At 41.7% G+C, this 21798-nt stretch overlaps 1 protein-coding gene across 1 annotated transcript; it reads right to left on the minus strand.

Moving 5' to 3' along the window:
• Positions 1-18223: 18223 nt before the first annotated feature.
• On the minus strand, positions 18224-21100 carry LOC111264741 (uncharacterized). The gene is made up of 2 exons (XM_022840865.2): positions 19655-21100; positions 18224-18931 (listed from the first exon to the last, which is right to left on the minus strand). The coding sequence occupies exons 1-2, from the start codon at positions 20323-20325 to the stop codon at positions 18925-18927; spliced, it is 678 nt and encodes a 225-aa protein (XP_022696600.1). The 5' UTR covers positions 20326-21100; the 3' UTR covers positions 18224-18924.
• Between the last annotated feature and the right edge of the window lie 698 nt (positions 21101-21798).

A 21798-nucleotide genomic window follows, 5' to 3' on the forward strand; every position in this document is an offset into this window, starting at 1 on the left:
AACGATAATGATCCAAGGTAGAACGGAATGGATGACCCGTAACAATTTACCTTTAGAAAAAGTACCATGTTTCTCTGCAGGCCAGTTTATAGATGTCTATATTTGATAATGAGCGATTCTTTTTCCGTTCCCCCTGAAACCTCTCAACTCTGGCAAAACTGCTCGTCAGAAACGTTGTTCATTCAAAATATGAAGCGCCTCAATTTTTTAAAACACCCACTCTATTTTGGTATCGGACTGGGGCTCACTCGAATAACATAGAAAAGGCGAGACCTCAAGCTGCTCCTTCTGTTCCTAACAACAATCTTTATTTAAACGTGAAAAATCATATTCGGATGGACACGTATGCGACCGCTGGAGATCAGATGTTTCGGATTGTGAACACTTAACAGCGTGACCCACGACATGTTTGTCCCATAGACATCACAAAATGTCGACTGTCACTATTTAGAGGTAACTAACTAAAACAAAAGTATATATAAGAGCATCGGCCCGAAATAAGATTAGCAGCGGCGGCAGCGGCGGCTTTCGGTAAGCCAGATACGACAGATGGGTCATTTGGTAGGTTTTTATCTTTGCAAATTCTGATCATCATTTTCCCTTTTCGTATCATGTCGTACTCAATAGCTATAAAGGCCTTTGACATTTCGGCTAAGTTGGGCAATCTTTCTGTACTATAACTACATGGTGGGGGTAGGGGAAGATGGTGTAGGTATTATCGTGGTGAAGGTTAGCGCCCCAGGCCACGAGAAGCTTCGATCATTTTATTGTATCTATACTCATGTTCAATATATTTTTTCTCGTTTCAGGACAACACGCTTTTTATAGATCGATGTGAATCAGAAACACCAAATAATATTTTGCATAGTATGTACTAAAAATAAAGCATTAGAAAATTCAATAAAACATATTAGTCGAGCTGGTTTAATTCCACCTAAGCCCAGCGATAGATATTATGTACTGACAAATTGTGGGGATGTAAAGGAACAGCTACAAGTATGTGATTTGTATGTGCTTTTTCTACTATTACAAGAAGAAAACTTGCCATAATGAACCATGTTTTGCTGATTTCCGTCGTTTTCTCTGTAACAATCGCTGACACGCTAGCAGATTAAATTGCAGATGGGAACACCGTGCCGTAAATAGAGGTCATTACTTATAAAAATCGGCTGAATAAATCAGCTAAACGGATACCCTGAATACAAAATAAAATTCGAGGAAACATTTGCAGGACGTTATCGCATGCCGAAGGACGAATAAACCGGTCCTGATCAGCTTTGTTACACCTGCGTACTGATGAAATTCGACATAAAAACCGCTCAATCGAATAGGAGAAAAGCGCGAAAGTGGCCAGTTCGATGAACCCATGCTGAAGAGAAACGAATAGGGGTAGCCTGCGCAAGTTGATACAAAAAAGTTTATCCTTTAGAATAACGATGATGATAATAACAAGTTAATTTAACGATAGACTTATGGCTACCGGTAAGATTTGAAATTTTTTCTTACGAGTTACGATACCTTTGACCGTTATCACGTCGCCATCTTACTTTACAGCGTCAAAAATCTACGATGATTTATAAAAGCAATAGTTTTTTTCTTAGAATCATCGTTTTTTGACTGAGCTCTGTAATGGTAAATTGAGTTTGGTTGGACTTCGTTGATGTACAAATCAATTGCAGTACAAAAGAAGTCAAGCGCTTATCGGCAAATAGCCTAATCTTTGTAATTTTTAATCACAACTACGTGTTTGTGTGTGCTTAAAACGAGCATAGATAGTGGTTCGAAAAGCTAGTCGCAAGAAATTCTGCACAACGTATATTCGAACATGAAATAAGGCAAAATTCCGCTTATAACTTCCAAATGATACGCTTTTGAAGGTGTTCAGCTAAAAAACGAGTAACGGGTAAAGGAGTATCTACAGGTGGGTGTGCACACGAACTTCTACGCACTAAAGTATTATGAAGTACATATAGAATGCTACTGTCTTTGTGCAGTTAGCCGTTCGATGTTCAAACCGTCTGCTTCGCGTCATTCACCATAGTTCTGTCAAACACTAAATGCCGTGTCCGGCCATGAGTCGCTGCCGTTAAATGACAGTAGCAGCCTTCTGCTCTGTGCCGATAAAGCGCCACCACTGCCTCGTCACATCCCTCTAAGACCACCTAACACGAGAGATTTACCAAATTGCAAAGCAAACTCGTAGAAGAAAACTAGGACTCGAAGCAGAACTACAGAATGCATCTCTCAGTTTCTGTTTATCTCTCTCACTTCGAATCTCATTCTATATCGCCCTTTGCCTTTTTCTTCGATCCTAGACAAGGCATCTTTTTCCGTTCGCGTTCAAACAGTCAGGCCTTGCTTCCGGTCACCCGTGGATCCAACAAGAACGGCGGTCATCCATCTGTCTGTCTGTCTGTTCGTCTGTCAGACGCTGCTTAAACCTCCGCTTTTGTCGTTCCCATCTTGAGCTAAGTCTAATCTGTAGGGCTTTTCCCTGCTGCTTTCGAGGGGCAAGCGACCTCAAGCGTTCTTCCTTTTCTAGCCGTTTCTTCGTTGCTGCTGCCTTTGCTCTATCAGTTTACTAGCCCCATACTGCTTCGTCTATGCTCTTCGAGTTCCACTGGATTTGATGCCTCTCTTAGCAAGTTCTTCGCTTTTCTCGTTCCATTTCGCCCAACTGCTGACCTATTCTTATCCGTCGTTCTTTCAACCGCCTCTTACTCTGTCAGTACCTCACCCGTCTAGTTTGCCCTTGTGCGATTTTACCGATTTCTCTTTATTTCTCTCTATTTCTGAGCTATTTCCCGCCCCTCAGACCCCCCTTTACTCATCAAAGAACCTTATGTTTTTTGCAGATCCGTTCCCAGCTAAACCTTCTCTAACTTGATCGGTGTGTTTTCCTGGTGGGTGTAGTTTTGCTCGCTTTTGTTCATCTTTGTTCTCCCTCTGCTTCTCTCTTAGTCTCTCTTCTTTTTCGTCCCATCGCGCCCTACCTGGCCAACGTCGAAGCTGTTGGCCTAGTCCGCTGCGCAATCTCTCCAGACTCCAGTTGCTGTAATACCGCCTCTCTTGCAGCCGGACCAGCGAGCTAAGATTGTAATGACAGATCCCAGCTTGCAATAAGAGAGGAACACCTCGCCGTACGGGGGGGCTTCCTCGTCAGAGTCCGTCGCCTTTGTTCCTCTCATACAACGAACGGTCAGCTTCTTTGCCTCTGATCCCGTCGCCTCAGCGATGTGCGCCGGTGTGGGGCAAATGGGGGGGGGGGGGTCGCTCGCGCAAGGTAGAACGAACGGGTCAAGGGAAAAACGAGGGGTCTTTTCTGATTAGATTGTAGCTGCGGCAGCAACAGCAATCCGCGTCAATCTCCCGCGTTGTTTTAGTCCCATTATAATAAGATACATCTAGCAAGCCTGACAACTCTTAGGAGCGTTAGCTTGCTTCTCTCGACTGAATCTATGAAGCAAATGTGTTAGTGCATCATAACCACTCGAAGATGAACATTGCGTATGATTGACGGAACTATTGAGACTATAAGGCCGTAAGGATAACAGTGAAACAACAAAAGGGTGTCAGTGGCTCAAGGACTGCTGAAGAGGAACTTGCACACACTAGCATTTAAACAAAGATTAAGGTTTACACACACACACACACAGATACCACGAAAAATATGGAAGCCTCTGTCTCAATAAGTATGCTGAGCTACGTGTGCGTGCAAAGAAACCCGAAGAATCTATCCTGTCGGTCACAACTTCGACTCGAATGGGTAGCTGACGCTTCATCTATTGGTTTCATAAACAGATTATATAAGTAGGAGTCACACCTTTGTGACCGAAAAAATACTAAAAAGGTGCAAAAAATGTACGTCCTCGTGAGGCACTAAAGACGATGCATTCATGAAGTTGCTTGAAACTGAAAGCACATTTTTATTGTATATGTATTCTGAAGCTGTATACTCTAGGAAATAAATGGACCACACTCAACAAGCACTTGGGGGGTAACTTCGTGAGCTGTCAGCGTTGCAGCAGATCTATCTTAATCGCAATTAAAAGGAATTCAAACGGATCAAAAGATGTATTCGTTTAGCAAGGCCGAAGATCTTCTGTCCAACCGTAATAAATAAAACTAGGGTTTTTCATATAATACCAGTTGAATGCAAGTTGTTAGATACCTCAAAAACGAAGCTGATCGGGAAAATTGATATGCATATTGAAGGGGGTAGTGCGAAAGATAAACCACTATGTTGTCATTGATAGTTTCGCTTTAAACGATTATGTAACCTACAGATAATTCCTGAAATAAAGTTGCATAAAAATGGTGGATTATACCGAAAATAGCATAGATGAAGTTGGCTTATATCATTTCTGATGAAGACAATATAATATATATATAACTACACTACGGCTACTACAAAATCTTATTATTAACTTTTTAACTTAAATAATTAAAAGCAAAAATCCTACTTTGCAAAAAAAGGTTGATCAGCTTCTACATATTTTGCCCGAAGCTATAATTTAACAGTATGTGGGTTAACATCAATCCAATATAAGTATGCAATAACATGCTAATATTTAATTTTAATATACATTTTATAAAAGTCCACAACAGGTATCCATTAGATTTATATTATGCTTCTTTAGCATAAGACATAGGCAGAAGGGCATAAAATGGTATTCTTAATTCTAATACTGTTTGATACAGGATCACCAGAGTGTCAATGGCCTACATAATAAGGTTTATGTATGCTTCTCCAGAGAACAGACCAGCTAGGTCCGTCGACAGCTCAAACTACTATCAGGAAACTTGCTCTTTAGGGGTGTATATATGCATGCATAACATTGACTGACTTGACCCGCCTTGTCGAGCATCTAATGGGGATTCTATTGTTGTCTTTTTCTTCTTGTACAGTTTATAGTAATAAGCAAATACCGAGCATTTCTGTTGACCAGGACGTCGTTTGAGTCAACAGCAGCAGCATGCGGTAGTTTGTGCAGATCGCGCAGGAGGATCAGGACAGTCTACTCAGCCACCCTGAATACACACTACATTCAACAACTAGCTAGGGACCGACGTTACAGGTCAAAGCCCCAACGAAGTTAAAACGAAGACCAACTTACCACACACACACAGATTTACGTAGAGACACACGCACACACATTATGGCACCTAAATTGAGACACACTTTGATGAGCTATTTATTGTACCGGGTATCCGCCGCTATTTACTTAGAAAAAAAAGTCTGCGCTGTTTCGAATAAAGCAACGAACTTGCTAACCAACCTCTTCGAGATGGGCGAACCCCACCAAGATTAAAAGCTTTTCTTTTGTTTGAAATCAACGATCTACGTAACACGTTGGTTGTGTTCATGCGGTATCTAAAAAATTCGAGGAAAACTCTCACGAGGCAAACTGGAAGACCTTTAATAGATTCTTGATTTACAAGATCCAAAAAATCATCAAAATGGCTCGTCGAAAAGAACTTTTGAAGCTTTTTATGATACATATGTATTCTTGATTGAAGAAAAATTAACGGCCGTTTCAAAGAGAAGGATATCAACGATTCATTGGGTCGTCTTGAGAAACTTTAGCATTCAGCCTGACCCGCTATGAGACCAAATTTGACTCCGCTAGAGATCATTATATCTAGCGTATATAGGAGCGTATTTTATACTTCGACAAATTCAAACATGGTTACTACTAAAAAATGAATAATTGCCGAATAAGGAATAAACAACAATAACTAGTAGGTAGCTTAGGTCTTGAATCGAGGCTGTAATTGGCATTATTGTATTGAGCAAATACGATCGTCGGGAACGGCACGTGTAAATAGCGCCGAGATGTTGGTTTTTACTTAGATATACTCTTAGAAATGAAACGAGGTCTTCAATTCAGACAACCAGGATAACCTCTCGAATATGAGGTTTAGTCAATATGACAAATTTACATTGAGACGTTTTTTTTTACCTTCTTGATCATTGTAGTCTGCATTTGAGATTAAGTAATCCTTCAGCGCGAATTTACTTAAATCACTTATTGCTTTTACGTTTATTAAAAGTACTAAAAGTAACGTCTAAATAGCCCACACTGTTATATTTAGGATATAAGTATCATCGGGCCGTTACACATCGGTTCATTATTTGCTTACGTTGAGGATACGGCAAACCTTTTTTTTTGACTTTGACGGTGAGAATTAAGTAGACCGACAGTAGCGAAACAAATTTCTGATTTAGCTAAACATAAAGTACCATATACTGTACTTTTTTTTTTTTTTATAAAACACAGAATCATAATTGAAGTAACGTTGTTCACCCTTTCCGTTGGCTTTACGTTGATACGAAATTTCTACTCGGACAACACAGACAGTGCAGGATGCACCTTTGTAAGTCTCTACTGGACGCATTCGCTCGGTGTGCGCTTTAGTAACGAAGAAGTCCCCAGGTTGTTTGGCCACGCAGAACACGAAAAAAGAATCAATTGAATTGGCCCACCGGAGAGGTGTTCCTGCCAGTCTGGGCAAGGCGTAAATGCCCAACAACAGCGGATCAGCGACTACGTTGGATGGGTCGAATTTTCTATCGTGGAGCAGTTTCGCCTCTCAACATCTCTATGAACCCGCCGCGTCCCGGCCGTTGTTGCATCACTTCGAATAGCTCGGAATTAGATGGGTGTCTTCAGGGAACTATAAAGGAAGCTGTCACACGCGTTGCACTTACCTTGTAGAACACGACAAGCCTTGTTGTGAGACGGTACTCCTCTTCAAGATATTATTTGGAAGAACAGATAGCCCAACCTGAATGGTACGAGTATTGCTTAGACCCATACTAACATTCACTTTTTTTTTACGACGTCATACAGAACTGCACAGTGCAAAAAAAGCGTTCTTTAGTAAGGAAAAACAAGTAAAATAATTATATAATTAATAAAAAAAAAACTAGTGAGAAAAGCAAAGCACTAAACCCTAAGAGGAAATGTTTGAGCAATAACCTTGTTTGGTTCCCTGTTTTGATGTAGATTGTTCTTGTATGTAGATTGAGAAGTTCATCTATAGTTGAAATAATTGAACAGAACTTTTTTGGGAAAGCATGCCCTGGTCGCCTATTAGATATTGTACTGGGTTTTACTTCTTTAAATTTACAACTACAGCGAAAGCTGCGTTATTTAGTCTCATCTGGCCGATTTGCATGATCTTTGTTTTGATCGTGCATACAAAAGCCGGAAGTTATTAGCTATTGATCGCCACTAGCTCCATATTATTTTCCATATAAAGCAATGGCCAAACAGGCGCGATATGACTCCGCTCCTTTATCACATGTATAGGTCGATATGATGTTACTTACGATCGTCTGCGAAGAGAGAAACATAAACAGACATTACCAATATTTCAGTTTTTCATACAGGGACGTACATAGTTTACACGCGGATTCTATTCTTATCTAGACGTTTTTGCTTCTTTTCAGCAAACAAAAATTTGCTAAGCAACAACGATGTTGATCCTAGAATTGACCAATGTATTCTGCTTCATGCTTAGGAGTAACATTTGGATCAGAAAGTAAAATTAAGTTATGAAATTCGAAGAGATGAACGGAGATCGGAGACGAACGGGACTCCACAGGAGCAATAAGGGGATCTATGTAAAAGAGAACAACATTACAAGGCGCTGAAAGGCACTGGTTAGTCGATTTGAATAGCGTCAGCGGAAAGCGTAATGCTTGAGGCGTTTCCGGAACAGAGTAGCCTGCTCTCGACGCGATAGAGGATCGAACGAATCCCTCCGTTACCATTCTCGGGTGCAACTTCTTCCCGTAATCACTACGGCCATCGTTTCTATGTTGGTCCCTTAAAGGGTTCACCAACTTCACCCGACGGCAAAGAGTCTACATGCACTTAACCTTTGGTGGAGCTGATGAAGATGAAAGTGGTGGCAAGTTGCATTCGACGACCATTTGGCCCCATTCCTGCCCTCAATGGTACTCACCCTTAATTCGAAAACGAGTAGTTACGCTTCTAGATGTCATTAGCCTAGCTCATACGTAAACCCAATCTCTTTTTAGATCTCTTTACGGTATTGGATTTTTTTGAAGACAAGCTTATAAAGTACTGCTTCTCCGTTGGAATATGCTTTACATTATCGTTCAGTAATTACGCTGTGGCTGCCGTCTAGCTGGAGAGAATTATAAAGTCTCACTTGGGCTGTCATCTTCATTCCGATGCGAGCCTTTTTCCGCATAATCGATTTCTTTCTATTGTGGTAACCAATAACACTTCTGAAATATCTTCACAGTTACCCTTGAAATGAATAGAATGTATCTGTTAGTAAATGACCGTTTGTATTATTCTAGTAATGTACACAGCACTGAGTTTCCTCGTGGATATGTAGAAAAAGGGATACAAAATGTTAATCTGTGCTTGTTAAAACGTATTAACCCAAATAAGAAGCCCCTGTGGTATTGTCTGGTAGAAGAGCGTCTACCCGTAGCAGATCTGGCCTACTATATCCGCACGAAAACCACCCCTTAGTTACTTTGCCTTCTCTCAACTCGCTTTGCAAGTCCGCAATGGTCTGTTTGCTCACATTCGTTCGTTTAGCCATTTTTAGGCTGTTCTGCCTACTTCAGAGCGATCGTAGGTCTATTAAAGCAAACTGGCGTTGCCGCTACCGCCACGAAAGCTTTGAAATTTCCTATAAACTTAAGCGTAGGCAAACGTTTCGATCACGTAGCAGACAGGACTGCTTACTACTAGCACATATGCCACAGCACTGCCTGTTAAGAGAGAAAAACCCAAGAAGGGAATGAAATGTGATATGGTTCAGTTGGTCATTAGGCGCACTTTTCTCAGGCACCGACAGGCATCGTGTACCCCCCTCGCGGGTGGAAGCAGCGCAGCCAAGTAGCTGACTAAAGGCAAAACAAGCTGAAACGACAATGATGTGGAAGTTTTCGAGGGGAAAAATCAAGTCGCCAACTACAAGGGCCAACCGAAGAGTGCGACGCCATTTTAGCCCCTGCTTCATGCCTCATACCAGCGTTGGTTAGTACGAGAAAAGGAGAGAAAGAGTACGTTTAGAGAAGCAAGCCAGCCCGTCTGTACTGAACAGACACACATCCTGCAGATCTTACATAGGTAATTAGCAAAAAGCGCGACCCAAAAGGTAGTCTTGTTGCCTTCGGAGAGGCCAATAACCCGAAGTATGGTTTCGCTGCAAATTGCATGCCCCGCTTTCTGTGCCCTATCTAGCTGGGTATTCCTCAACAAATCTTCCCCTTGAGGTGGCGCTACTTGGACTGTGGGGCAACAACAGAACTCTTTCGACTTGACTGTATTATATTTCGGAAAACGCTTTCTGCTGTCGACCTCCTCCTACGCCTGTGCCAGACAGGACGGGCAGATACAGTATTGGTGGTGGGTCATCTAGACGGATATGGCGCAGACAGACTGGGAGGCAACTGGCTTTGCCCAGTTTATGCCAATGCCTGGGTCCGTGCCGGCTTAGGGAGTGAACATCAGCGGTGTTAACTCGTGGAGCCTTGCCTCTTTCTGCCAGTTGCTTCTATCACCCTCTGCTTAGTTGTCCCATACTAGACTCGTTGCAATAGACCTTAGTAAAGCATAGTAACCCAAGGCTCGCGACTCGGGGCATGAGACAGAGAATGGAACCATTGTGCAAGGCAGGATTCGTGTACAGCCTGTGATCCTACGCAGCTAAAAAAATATCGTAATGGGTGTTGATGCCCTCCCAGAGACTCTGCAGGATGAGCGACGTCTGGGTGCAGCGCTAGCTAAAAGGGTGATCAACTAAAACAGTCCCGACGTCACTTGGAGATGAGAGAAAAATTTACACTCGTAACTCGTTTCTGGCAGACACAAAGTATCTGCGTACCTCACCCGCTCGTATCTGTCTTATTATACCACAAGGAGCCACATGATATGTTCCTGTCTCGGCTGTTTGCCGTTCACAAGCTACATGCGTTTTAAGCCAGGTCTTCGAAGTTCTTCTTCTTCTTCTTCTTCTGGGTCAATATTGGTAGGTTTCCTTCGTGTATGTATTAACTAAAATCGGCGTGTCGATTCTGATACAGTTTTATCCATTCATACTTCGCAATGACCAAGTTTTAAAGATACAGCGATGCCGCAAGCCAGTGATAGCAATAAAAGACAAATAGGAATGGGGAAGTATCGCACTAAATTAAATAAGTCTCTATGAAATAGATCTATCGAACTGATCGCTTGAATACGTAAAAAACAACCGAACATTGCTTTTCTACATAGAGTTGTATTTTCCAACTTTCACTCAATACATCTGGTTAAATCTGGAAAAATCTGGTTAAAAAGAACCGTGTAACAACGGTGAGCTTGGAACCACAGTAACTAATTGGAATCTACGCTTTAGGATTTCTAAAGGAACCGGTTTATTCAGATCATGTAATTAGCACTAACGTTGTAAAGTCGAAGAGTTTGTTTTTGGGAACGAAACCAGACTTACCGTCAATCTTGTGGGTCGAGGGCCGTCAATCGCCTTGTCGGATGATGAGGAGGATCACTTTAAACATCAGAAGTCTTACAACCGCAGAAGCTTTAGAAAAGAAATGACCGACTAAATTAATAAATATAGAAAGACTATCAAGGCTATATATGGAAAAAATAAACTACGTAGGATCACTATTACGCTACCCTTTACAGCTTTCCGGTAGGAACCCGAGATCTTTTCTTCTTCGAGAACTCTCATCATATTTATTGGAAATGCGTTAGCTTTTAGAATAGCGTTACGGTTTTGAATGCATACCTATCTCTTTGTTCTTGGCAAAAAGTATTACAAATACATCGATTTTGTATGAACGACATTGAAACAATGGAAAGTTAGTACATGGTATATAAACTCGTCAAACAACTTTAAATACGTTTTGCTTATAATTACGTATACGTATATATGGCAAAAAACGTATTGTTGCAGTGCATATATATATTTGCGTCTTATTTAATTAAGCATGTTATGTCGATAAAAATTTACCCGCTCTCTTATACACTATTTTTTCTTATTCAAGCGACGTTATCCAGCTCGATACAGGTAGACAATCCTAGAATACTGACCCAGACGACATTAGTCGCGTGACATTGGAGAAGTAAAATATGATGTCTTGAGGCAAAGCAATGAGTCTGCGAAGAGCAATAGCCCCCGGGTAGAGCCCATTGTTATATGATCTTGTGCGCGTATGACTCCGTGTGAGCGATGTGTAAGTACACTGTTGTGAGCACCGACTCGTCGCGGTGGAGTCTCTGGCAGCATGACTCCGTCATTTTAGCCTCCGCACTCCGCAGTCTAGCTCTATGGCACTCTCTGTCCGAGACATTGAACTACCCCTTCGAGGCGTCGTGCTCCCGAAGCAACTGTGCCCACAGCTTCTGCTGCGGCTGCTGTTGACTCCGTGCCTGAGGGCAGGAGTCGGCAGCCCCAGGTGGGCGTAGCGAGAGCTCGGAGTCGCAACTGAGAACGCCATAAATGTTGACTCCCCACGTGTCACCTCAGATTCAGTGGTGCTCACACTGGGTCGCTTTCACCCGTACCATCGGGGTGTCAACTCTTTCATCTAACCCCTTTATGCGAATCTACCTCCCTCTCATTGCGGGAACGGAAACCTTTTTACCAGTGTACTCGCTAGCTATTTCTGCTGCCAGAGCTCAAGAAAGCTGCAGTTTTTTTAGAAGTAATATGCTTGAAAAATAGGAATGAAGAGAAAAAATACATTTTGTACCTATAAAGACTCATGATTAATGAGTGTTATGTAAGGTCAACTATTAAATATGCTGTTGACTTTTACGCCGGTAGAAATAGTTGGTCTTCAACGAATTTACTTCACGAAAATCATGTGTCTTCCATTGTATAACAAATTTACTTATATCTTTTAGGTGCTTTATTGTGTTCTCTCTCAAAAACTTTTGATAATTAGTAATGTTAATACCTCGTAGTTCGTATCTTTTATTAAAGACAAAAACGATATTAAAGAGAATTCGTGATTAGGACTAGTTCATGTGATAGATTATTTTTGTAGGAGTGCTCTACGTTTCTCCGTTATTGCCACTTATTCCACACACTCTTTTCCATCCGATGGCATTGAATGTAGCGCAGACCGTCAACTAAAATTTCAATTAAGGAAAACGTTGGCCTTCGAATTAATAGATTGAAGAATGCCTGCGTAAAGAGTTATTATTAAATTACCTGTCGTGACTACAACAAGCGACACATTAAAAGCGAATTGCTTTCGATTCCTCTTCTTTCTAAAGAGACAGTTTATACAATGTCCGTTCTATCATCCTCGGCCCTTTTAGTTCAAAAGATCACATCACAGTTTCTTGCTTCAGTCGTATCAAGACCCAACGCAGCCTCCTGTTAGTTAACGTGTACAGCTAGGTGAGAATATGCCAACAAAACAGACGGGTCCGTTATCTAGAGTCTTGCCTTTTAACTGGCCGACTCGCTACACGTAAAGCATCACAGCAAAACGCCAACAGTGAACAGGCATCAGGGGCAACAGTGTGAGACTGCAAAGACCTTCGGTGCTGCATCCGAACGGCAGCAGAAAGCATTTGCAAGTCCTGCAGGCGCCAAAAAGAAAGGGATCTGTTTGGGAAGGGTAGTTCAGAATGAAGGCACCTGACGACTTTTCACGCGCCGTTGGCCTCGTTCCACTATAAGGGCCAAAGAAAAGGCAGGCAAGAGCAAAAGAGCTCCTCTGCCTTTTCAGCGCGAATCCTGGCGTTCATGAATGTTCCCGTTGCCGCCTGTTAAAGGGCTTCGGTGAAGCCAAGGTAGAAGGGCTTGTAGCTAGAAGAGGTGCAGGCCGCAGGTGAGTGTTAGAGCTCTCCGAAGAGCGTCACAAAGCAAAGGAATCGCGTGCAAGTGAGGTAGCCGGAGCCGAAAGAAGCGTCGAGGTGGCTACTGCTTCAAGTGGGGCTATGAATTCGAATCATTCTTCCTTATTCGCCGGTGTGCCCACCATAAAAGAGCTCAGAATGGCCATTCTCCTGGGGAGCGTAGCGGAACCCAGCAAACCGAAGTACAGCGAAAGGGATCCCCTATTCTTTCCCTATTTTCCTTCTTTACCTCAGACCTCTGTTTTCAGCCACCAACCTTTTCGCCCGCCCTGCGTTGCCCCCGCCCCCGTTTCTTTAAGACTACCTCCTTCAAAACCCATCGAGACGAACGGGCATGCGGCAACGGCTGCAGCAGCGATCCCGCTTGCCTTCGTTTGGCCATCCTGCAAACGCCATTTCAAACGGCGGGGATCACCGACTCACCATTGGAACGCTCCTTGTTTGCCAAGTAAAGGCAACCGGTAAGCCTTACACGCTTAACGAAGGCGCGTTCGCTTGAATCTGCCCCACTGCTGCCGGCACCTCGTCGCGCCATCTTTTCACCTTAAACGCTTTCGTGCGGGTGGCTGCATTTCTTCACGGGCTTGTCCTTCTTTTCCTTCCTCTCCTTATAACTAACCCTTCGTCTTGAGTGTCGGCTTGCTTACGCCAGTCAGAGCTGCCTGACTGCCTGGCGTTCAAATGCTGTTGCTGCCGCTGCCAATGCTACTACTACCTTCAAGTACTCATGTTCTTCGACTTTGACTTCCCACACCTTGCTGAGTCCTTTTCATGGCTAAGGCCATATTCTTTATTTCATCTTTTAAGGCAGTGCTGAAGGCCAGTGCTATGCTGCGCTGTGTACTTACAAAGAAATCTAAACGAATAATAGCAAAAACAGGGAAAAGTGTCGAGCACTGGTCAGGAACCCTGAAACGCAACGAAAGAGTGCGATGGATTGAAGTGGGAAGAGAAACAGAGTTTGAAACGAAAGAAACTTTCTCTTAGAACCTTTGACAGTGGAAAGATAGCATGCAGAAGTGTGCGAACATATAGTGGACTAGAGGTGGAGCGCCGGCGAAGAAAAAGCTACATTTCGTAAAAGCTCGCCTTTTGCCAATTGAAGTGAGCGTTCTCGTTACGTAATTTATCTTTAATGGCGGTCCGGAATCATTTTCATTTATGTAAAACTTTGGATTAACAAAGCGGAGAAGGCTACATTAGAGGCAAATCGAACACATAAAACGTCAACACCGCAATGCGATGAAATATCGAAATGCCAGCGACCGCCGTGACCATGTATTATAAATTCATATGTTTGTCTCGCGCTAAAGTGATTATAATTATTATAACGTATATAAACGTATATAAAATGTATAAAAAATTATAAAAGATAATAATAATTACAACAATTTGTGTAGTTTAACGAATTTTGACGGAAACACGCAAAAGCTGCCTACAGAACTGACACAGAGATACAACAATGTGAGAAAGATTAAAATTTACAAGTTTGACATATGTTCAAGGAACTAGTGGTGAACATGCACATGGCGGACCTTGCCCTCCTATCGGCGCGCAGATTTAAAGGTGCAATGACGGTTAAAAAAAAAACCAAAATCGGGTGAAAGTGTCTGCTATGAAAATGCTATTGCTAGAATTCGCTTTCTAGGAATTGCACACCCAGGTCTCGATTACCTACAACGACCTAACTAGAACAAGATTTATGTACTTCTGTTAATACGGACATTAATGCTTGGTATTCCATAAAGGCGGAATACTAACTAACGTGGTCGGCGACATTTGACTGCCTCATATTAAAAAGCTGTATTTGTAAGTAACGTATTCCTATAAATTTCACCATAGCACTATTCAGATAATGGCAAGAAAAAGAGTTAGGCCTATTTATTTATTCCTGTGACGATGCAAAAGTGAAGTGCTTCACCATCAAACCATATAGTATAGACATTTCAGGTGGTTTACGTCTAAAACCAGGCGTGGCTACTCGTAGTTTCACTGTGGAACCAATCATCTGAAGCAATGCTCAATGCTTTGCCAATACCAAACGTACAATTTGGGACACTTACTGTATTTATTTAGTTTTAAAAAATTTTGAATTGTTCAACAGTTGTTCTATATGCAAAGCATAAGCAGGTCCTTATCCTTCCACTAGATAAACCATGTATATTTGTATTGAACAATGAACGAGATTTTTATTATGTTTACTTTTATATTGTTAAGAAGAAGCAACATAATTCGGGTTTCGACAGGGCAACAAGTAGTATTGCCGATTTTAACATCATGTTGCCAACCTAGGTGATTCGAGTAAGTGAATCCTTGCTATTTCCATACGATATTAATCACGTTCGCAAATCTGTATAAATTTAATTTGCCAGTAAACAAAAATAACCTAAATATATTCATAAATAATATATTATAGCTGAAACCTATTCTGGCTTAAATGATCAATTTCGTTGTCTAATAAATTGATAGTAGTAGAAAATAGGTCGCTTAAATATAATCCCACATTATATAAACACGTTCCCATTCAATGCGTCCTCTTGTTTTTACGTACATACAAATGTATGCCAATGTGACCGTATTTTATTATCTATACATTTGTTTCAAAAACAATATATTTTTCTGTATGTACGTATATATATGAAGGCCCGCGTACTAAGCCTGAAGCGATTGCTTCTTCTTCTGTAATTGTCCAAGGAATATTTCAACGTCTGTCAATCAAAATCGACTGAGATGCACGTAGCGACCTTTACTCAGTAAACGTAATAAATGTCCATTAATCTCCTTTCATTGAAAGGAGATTGGTTCATTGATTCATTGAAAAGGTACTATCACGGACTATTACCTTGGTACGATGGTGTGGAATGTCAATTAGACCTGCCAATAAACTTGGCTGAAAGATCCGTTTCTCTGCTTCATAGGCAAACATCGTAAAACTACCCAAAAACGGATAGATGACATGAAATTTTAATAAGACGTGGCACGTTTATCGTTTGTATTCATTCAAAAAATCATCCTCGATCATGTCATAAACATCAAAAAAAAAAAAATCTCAACGAATGGAAATTAATGAAAAGGGTACGTTATTTTGTATCGAGTAAGCGTATACACATGTGTTTTTGAATATGTAAAAAAAAGTGGTTTTGTATTTCAGGAATATTTTCAGTAGTTGCAAGTGGAGTCACCACAGCAAATGGACAGTAGGAATAATAATATTTAGTATAAGTAGACCGCTACCATTCTCCTCTTAAAACTAATGTTGCCACTCTATACGTATGCGCAATGTGTGCATCTTCTAATTTTATCATATAAATAATAATAACAACAGTAATCATGTCCAATGATCCCTTACCGATTTTTCCAATTTTTACTTCAATGGCTTTACGGATCCACTGTACCTTCCATTTGAAGGCTAGGAGCCTAAAGCCAATTTAGCGCGAATCAAGGCTCATATTGCCCACACCTGCCTTCATTGAGCTGTCGAACGATCCTCACAAAGACTACTGCATATTCGTAGACGGCTGCAACGATGCTCGCAATTGTAATTATCATTAACTATAGTTAGCGAAAGGAACGATGACCTTTAACTGATTAACGGATTGAATAAGCTTGTCGTTGCTATTCTCAATTCCACCAGTACAATGTAATACAACGCGTACTATTTGAACTAAGGTGCCAGCAGGACTCTTTATACAGCGTTCGGTATAAGTGAACGAAACAACTCCTTTAAAACTAAGTGAACCAAGCGCCGTATTCGAGGCGTTGAGGCTCTGAAATCTCGTTCGTATGTGCGCAAAGCTATGGAATGGCGGACGGTAGATGGGCTCTGGCAATCGCCGCATAGATATTAACTTCCTCCTCGTCAACCATAAGCTCCTGAAGGCCCACTTCGTTTCGGGCAATATCCGAAACCTGTCAGCGTTTACCTGCAAGTACGACAAACTCTTTTCGCAAAAAAAGGACGACGCGAATCATGCAAACGAAACAGGGAAACGCGGTGAAACACTCGATGAAATCCATGCCTGCTCACCTATGCAACGGCAGATTGTTAGTGGTCGTTCCGCGCGTGAACCACATTTCGTCGGAGGGTCGCAGCTGCTGTGTATGAAGCGCTTGCTGGGGCAAACTAAAAAAATCTAGAGGTAGAACAGGCCTCAGGTGAAACAGAACCTCGAAAAGAAACAATTTGAAGCCTTTCTCCGTTTTGAGGCTAGCTAGAGCCAGCCAAGCGGAGCACTCATTCAAGACTGAATCGCAGTCGCTCCGTACTCTGGCAAGTATACACTTCCTGTCAAGACTCACCGAGATCTACTACGATTCACTCTGGCTGGATACAACACTGCAGGGTGAGTGCAAAGCCAACCAGCTATTCCTAACGCCGCTGCAAACCGTGCCAATTCCCATTTAAGCTACCACTTTGTTCCATATATATATATATACATACATATATATATATAGTCCGTAAACGTGGCGCAGCGCCCTCTAACGGTGAAATAGATGTCGGAACCGATAGTTAGTAAACGAATTGGTCGCGCTGGACTTGGTCTTTGGGGGCGTCGTCGCGACAACGAAGGGGCATTTATTCCATCGCTGAAAGCGCACCTGAGAGCAGCAGACTCTTATGTTACCCCGGACACAGTCCTGGCAACGGTCGGGAATGTACGTCTCCGAAAAAGGGCAAGAAGCGGTCCGGTTGAGTCTCCAAAGGAAGAGGCCAATCTCAGGCCAAAAGAAGAAGCTCGTCCTACTTCACGTCACTGGCGACCGCGTGAGGCACAACCTAGGGCTAAGAAGACGTAAAGGTGGAGAGGTGGGAGACTTCATTGTCGTTCTTCTTTTATCGACGCTCTGTGTATTGGAGTAGTTGGAGGATAACCTGCCTTTGAGTGAAGCACTGGCAATAAAAGCGAACGGACGGTGCCTCTACCGTCGAATCTGTCGCCAAGCGTCTTTCATTGACTGCCCTTTGTCCTACATCACAAACCACGTTCGAGCCTTTGCAGTTTTCATCAACGCCCTTCTGATGAAAACTCAGATACAGCCATTTTTTTTTTATATATATGTTCATAAAAGGTTGTTCTTAAAAGAACACCTATCTACAACCGTAGGCTGATCGAGAGTTTGTCTTGCTGTCACCACAGCTTGTTAGAATCACAAAAATTACCGACATCAGATGTGACAGAATTTGAGACTAGTCAAACTAGTCAAACGAGCATCTAGTAAGATTTTATTAGAAAAAAATTTGAACCCAACGTTTTTTTTAGTAAATAATGTTTTTATTGTTCAATTAAAAAATTATTATTATTTCTTTTTAATTCAAATTGACGATTATAATAATTAAGCAAACGTTGACAGAATAAGTGTTACGTCGAAGCGAATCAGCTGACTCATAAATTTATTTAGCTGTATCTCACTTTTTCTCATATAAATATCACAACGTGACGAGGGTTTAAATGCATAATTTTTCACGTTTTTTGGAAAAATAATTACACGTTTTTTTACTGAGGGGACCACAATTGGCTGGTCAACATTCGTACTCTGTCTTTTTCAAGTAGCAGTTATTGAACCCATCGCCCGCAACGTCTAGCAGCTGGCTATTGTCTTGTCCTCCTATTTTCCACCTACGACATTATTCTTGTCACTTGTTTTAATTACCTATAACAGTATTAGGCTTCAAATATATTGTAGCTTTACGACGAAGGCATGGCGGACGCACCTATGGCTGAGTGCATACAATTTTCGATTGAGGTCATAATTATATTTACTCCGCTCTCTATATAAAGCATACAGCAATATAAGGTAAGCAACGCTATGATCTTACGATGGTTTATTACAATGGACAAAAATGCTTTTCGGACCCATTTTATAGAATTAAAACGTTAGTTAGTTGGCCATGTTAGCACCCGTCACATACACAGTAATTGCCCAATTTAATCTACAATCATACGCGTTTCCAGTATTCATCTAGCGTAGGACGATACATATGAATCGATGAGATCTCAGTTGATATCTACTTATCGAATCGTACCGTTATCCATGACTCGCCACTCGGCGATGTCTAGTAGCTGCCAATCAAAATTACAAAATACTTCATTAAATTCCACTTTATAGCCATATTCAACAATACACATTGAACCTATAACCTAATGCAACAGTCATACAATTTTCATCAAAAATCATTTTGATACAAATATGGCTTCTAGATATAACCATATGACCTCGAAAGGCCCCAAACTTCGTTTGGACAACAGTTGTCTGATTGTTGCTTTACTGGCAAACGTTCCATGCAGTGAGCCAATTAAACTAAGCAAACCTAGACATTGATCATGTAGCAACGATAGAGCCTGTTTGTCTCCCTAAGGCTTATACTGATGACAGGTTTGTTTCACGAAGTACAGCCTTGCCTATAGCAAAAACGTACGTGCTGTACTTTTGTTCGGGCTTCGACTAACATACTGGATTAAGCGGGGGACGCCAATTATAGCTGCGAGAAGAATAACTTAGCTTTTATGCACTGATCAAATCCTAAAGACTGTAGCAAAGGGCACAAATCGTTCATCTAAGTCTAACCCAATCTGCTGCTTTTCAATGAGCTCCATCCGCGTGGCGTTTTAGCCATCAATTTATATAGGCAACGTCGACCGAATACCGTGATTGGAGCACAGCTTTTATCTGAATCTCTGACTGAATAAGTTTTTTTTTTTTAACTATTCGTTAGGTGAGATCAGTTTTGTGACACTAAAGCACATATCGATATCGAAATACAAACGAGTTTATTATTGACATACCGTTCAATGATGTCCATGTCACAAAAGTTGGCACCCCAGAATTCCCCATTTGGCTGGACGAACATAGCCGCCCCCTTGGTAATCTCCTCGCGAGTGTTGAACTGTTTTTGCACCCCTAACTCAGGATTGTTTGGATGCAAAAGCTTGAGGAAAATCTTCTTGTACATGGGAAAATTATCTCCAGAGTTCGGCCGATATTTAATATAAAGGTACTTCTTTCCAGTAGATTTGTGTAGTTGGATGCTCATAAGAATCTGACCGCCATACCCTGACAGATGAAACTGGGGACTGATTACGCTATCGATGTACGAAACTCCCGTTGACTTCACGGCGTTCAGCGTGGCGTTTGTCGCGTCAGCGTTGATGAACATTCGCTCTCTAGGTTCAATGTAAAAGCACTCGATGCGCTCACTGCGGAACATGTCGAAGAGCAGGCTGTCGCTTGCGTGATAAGATCCAAGTTGGCGAACACGGTTACTAATAACTATTAGCGAAAAAGCAATCGATACTAAAAGCGACAGACAAATTATTATCAGAACGGTCAAGCAAAAACACGATGACTGACAGTTTCTTTTCTGCTCGGTTAGTTTGCCCTCCTCGATCGCACGCGTATTTCGACGTCGGTACGGTGCAATGAAGCCGTCAGCCTCCATTAGCTCTTTGTGTTCCATTTGTTCTTTGTAACCGCTCAAAAGAGACAGCGGCTAGCCGCGTGATGAGGCTCGCAAAATACCACTAACTTGTACTTGCGAGTGATGCCTAGATGTGCCACGCTTCAGAACACTGACTCGATGAAATTCACTTCGTTTTACTTAGCTAATGCAATTTGAAATGCCTTACTCCTGCCTGTTTGGCGTTTTCTGTTTTAATGATGGGCGTTTTGATAAATTACATGGTACTGGGTCGTGATGTGGTCACCTAAGGGAGAAAGGAAACCAGGAAATCGCTTCAATCCGCTACCAGTGGACGGGTTCCACCTCCATGTGCCGGCATTCGATCACACCGGTACTGGCATATACAAATAGAATCACCAAACAATCAAGGCCTGCTCGACGTGTCGACAGTCGATCGATTCCAAACAGTTCTATAAAAGTTACCAGAACACAATCGCTAGACTAGAAGCTTCGACACTCATTAATCTCCACTGTTCGATTGTGTATTCTGTTTACGCTGATTACCTCGAGTAGCTACAGGCATACCTTAGTGCGGCATACGTCGCGCTTGACGTTTATGCCAACGGCGCCTATAGAGGGAATGTCGCAGCGTGACAAGCCAACGAGCAAACGCTGATTCGACCATTCCTTTGGGGAACTCAATCTTTGAGGGACTAAGAACCAAAAACATTGTCAGCAAAGCGGTCGCTGAACAAAAAGTCATACAATAACTACTCTTGCAAGGGCAGGCTTTGTCCCCGCTCGTTGACTACGCGTCCGCCACAAACTGCCACTCATCGAAACTTAAATGGCTCCATAACTCAAGCGGCCTATATATATATATATATATATATACATCCATTGTAGGCTTAGTGCAAAAGCGATTGACAAAGAAGACAGCTGCTACTTTGACGCATTTCCTAAGTCGCTAAATAGAGAAGTGGAATGAAAGGTAACTCGGCTAGATTTCTTGGTGTTGTAGAAGATACACAAGTACTTTTTAAAGTGACAAAAAACACAAGACAAAGATGTCTCTCGTGAAAATGATAACTATAAAGGAATGTATCTTCTACCCAAGTTCGTCACGATAGAATGAAGACAACTAGGTTTCGGCACTGTTACATTAGATTGTAGTGTCGTATTTTCTCATAAGACTTCACTGTTAACACTACATTAGTTTCACAGTATTTTTGCTAATTTTGAATCGTTTCCGTTTAACTTGGACATAAATATATTAAAAAAAAAAAAAAAAAAAAGAAAAAAAAGAAAGAAAGAAAGCAAATAAAGCCATCGAGTCGGAAATCATATCGAGTATCTATGCGGTCTGCTTGATGCTGTTGAAATTTGGCGATAGTGAAATTTTCCGAGTCAGATAAAGCTGTCGACTATTTTCATTTTGTAATAAGCTACAAGGTTTTCGCCAGATGCCTCCTGTATTACACTGAACATCTACAGAGCAAGGAGTACGACAGAGTGGCCAGCAATACTATT

The sequence above is a fragment of the Varroa jacobsoni genome, unplaced genomic scaffold (genome assembly GCF_002532875.2).
Source record: "Varroa jacobsoni isolate VJ856 unplaced genomic scaffold, vjacob_1.0 scaffold_892, whole genome shotgun sequence".
Classification (NCBI taxonomy): Eukaryota; Metazoa; Arthropoda; class Arachnida; order Mesostigmata; family Varroidae; genus Varroa; species Varroa jacobsoni.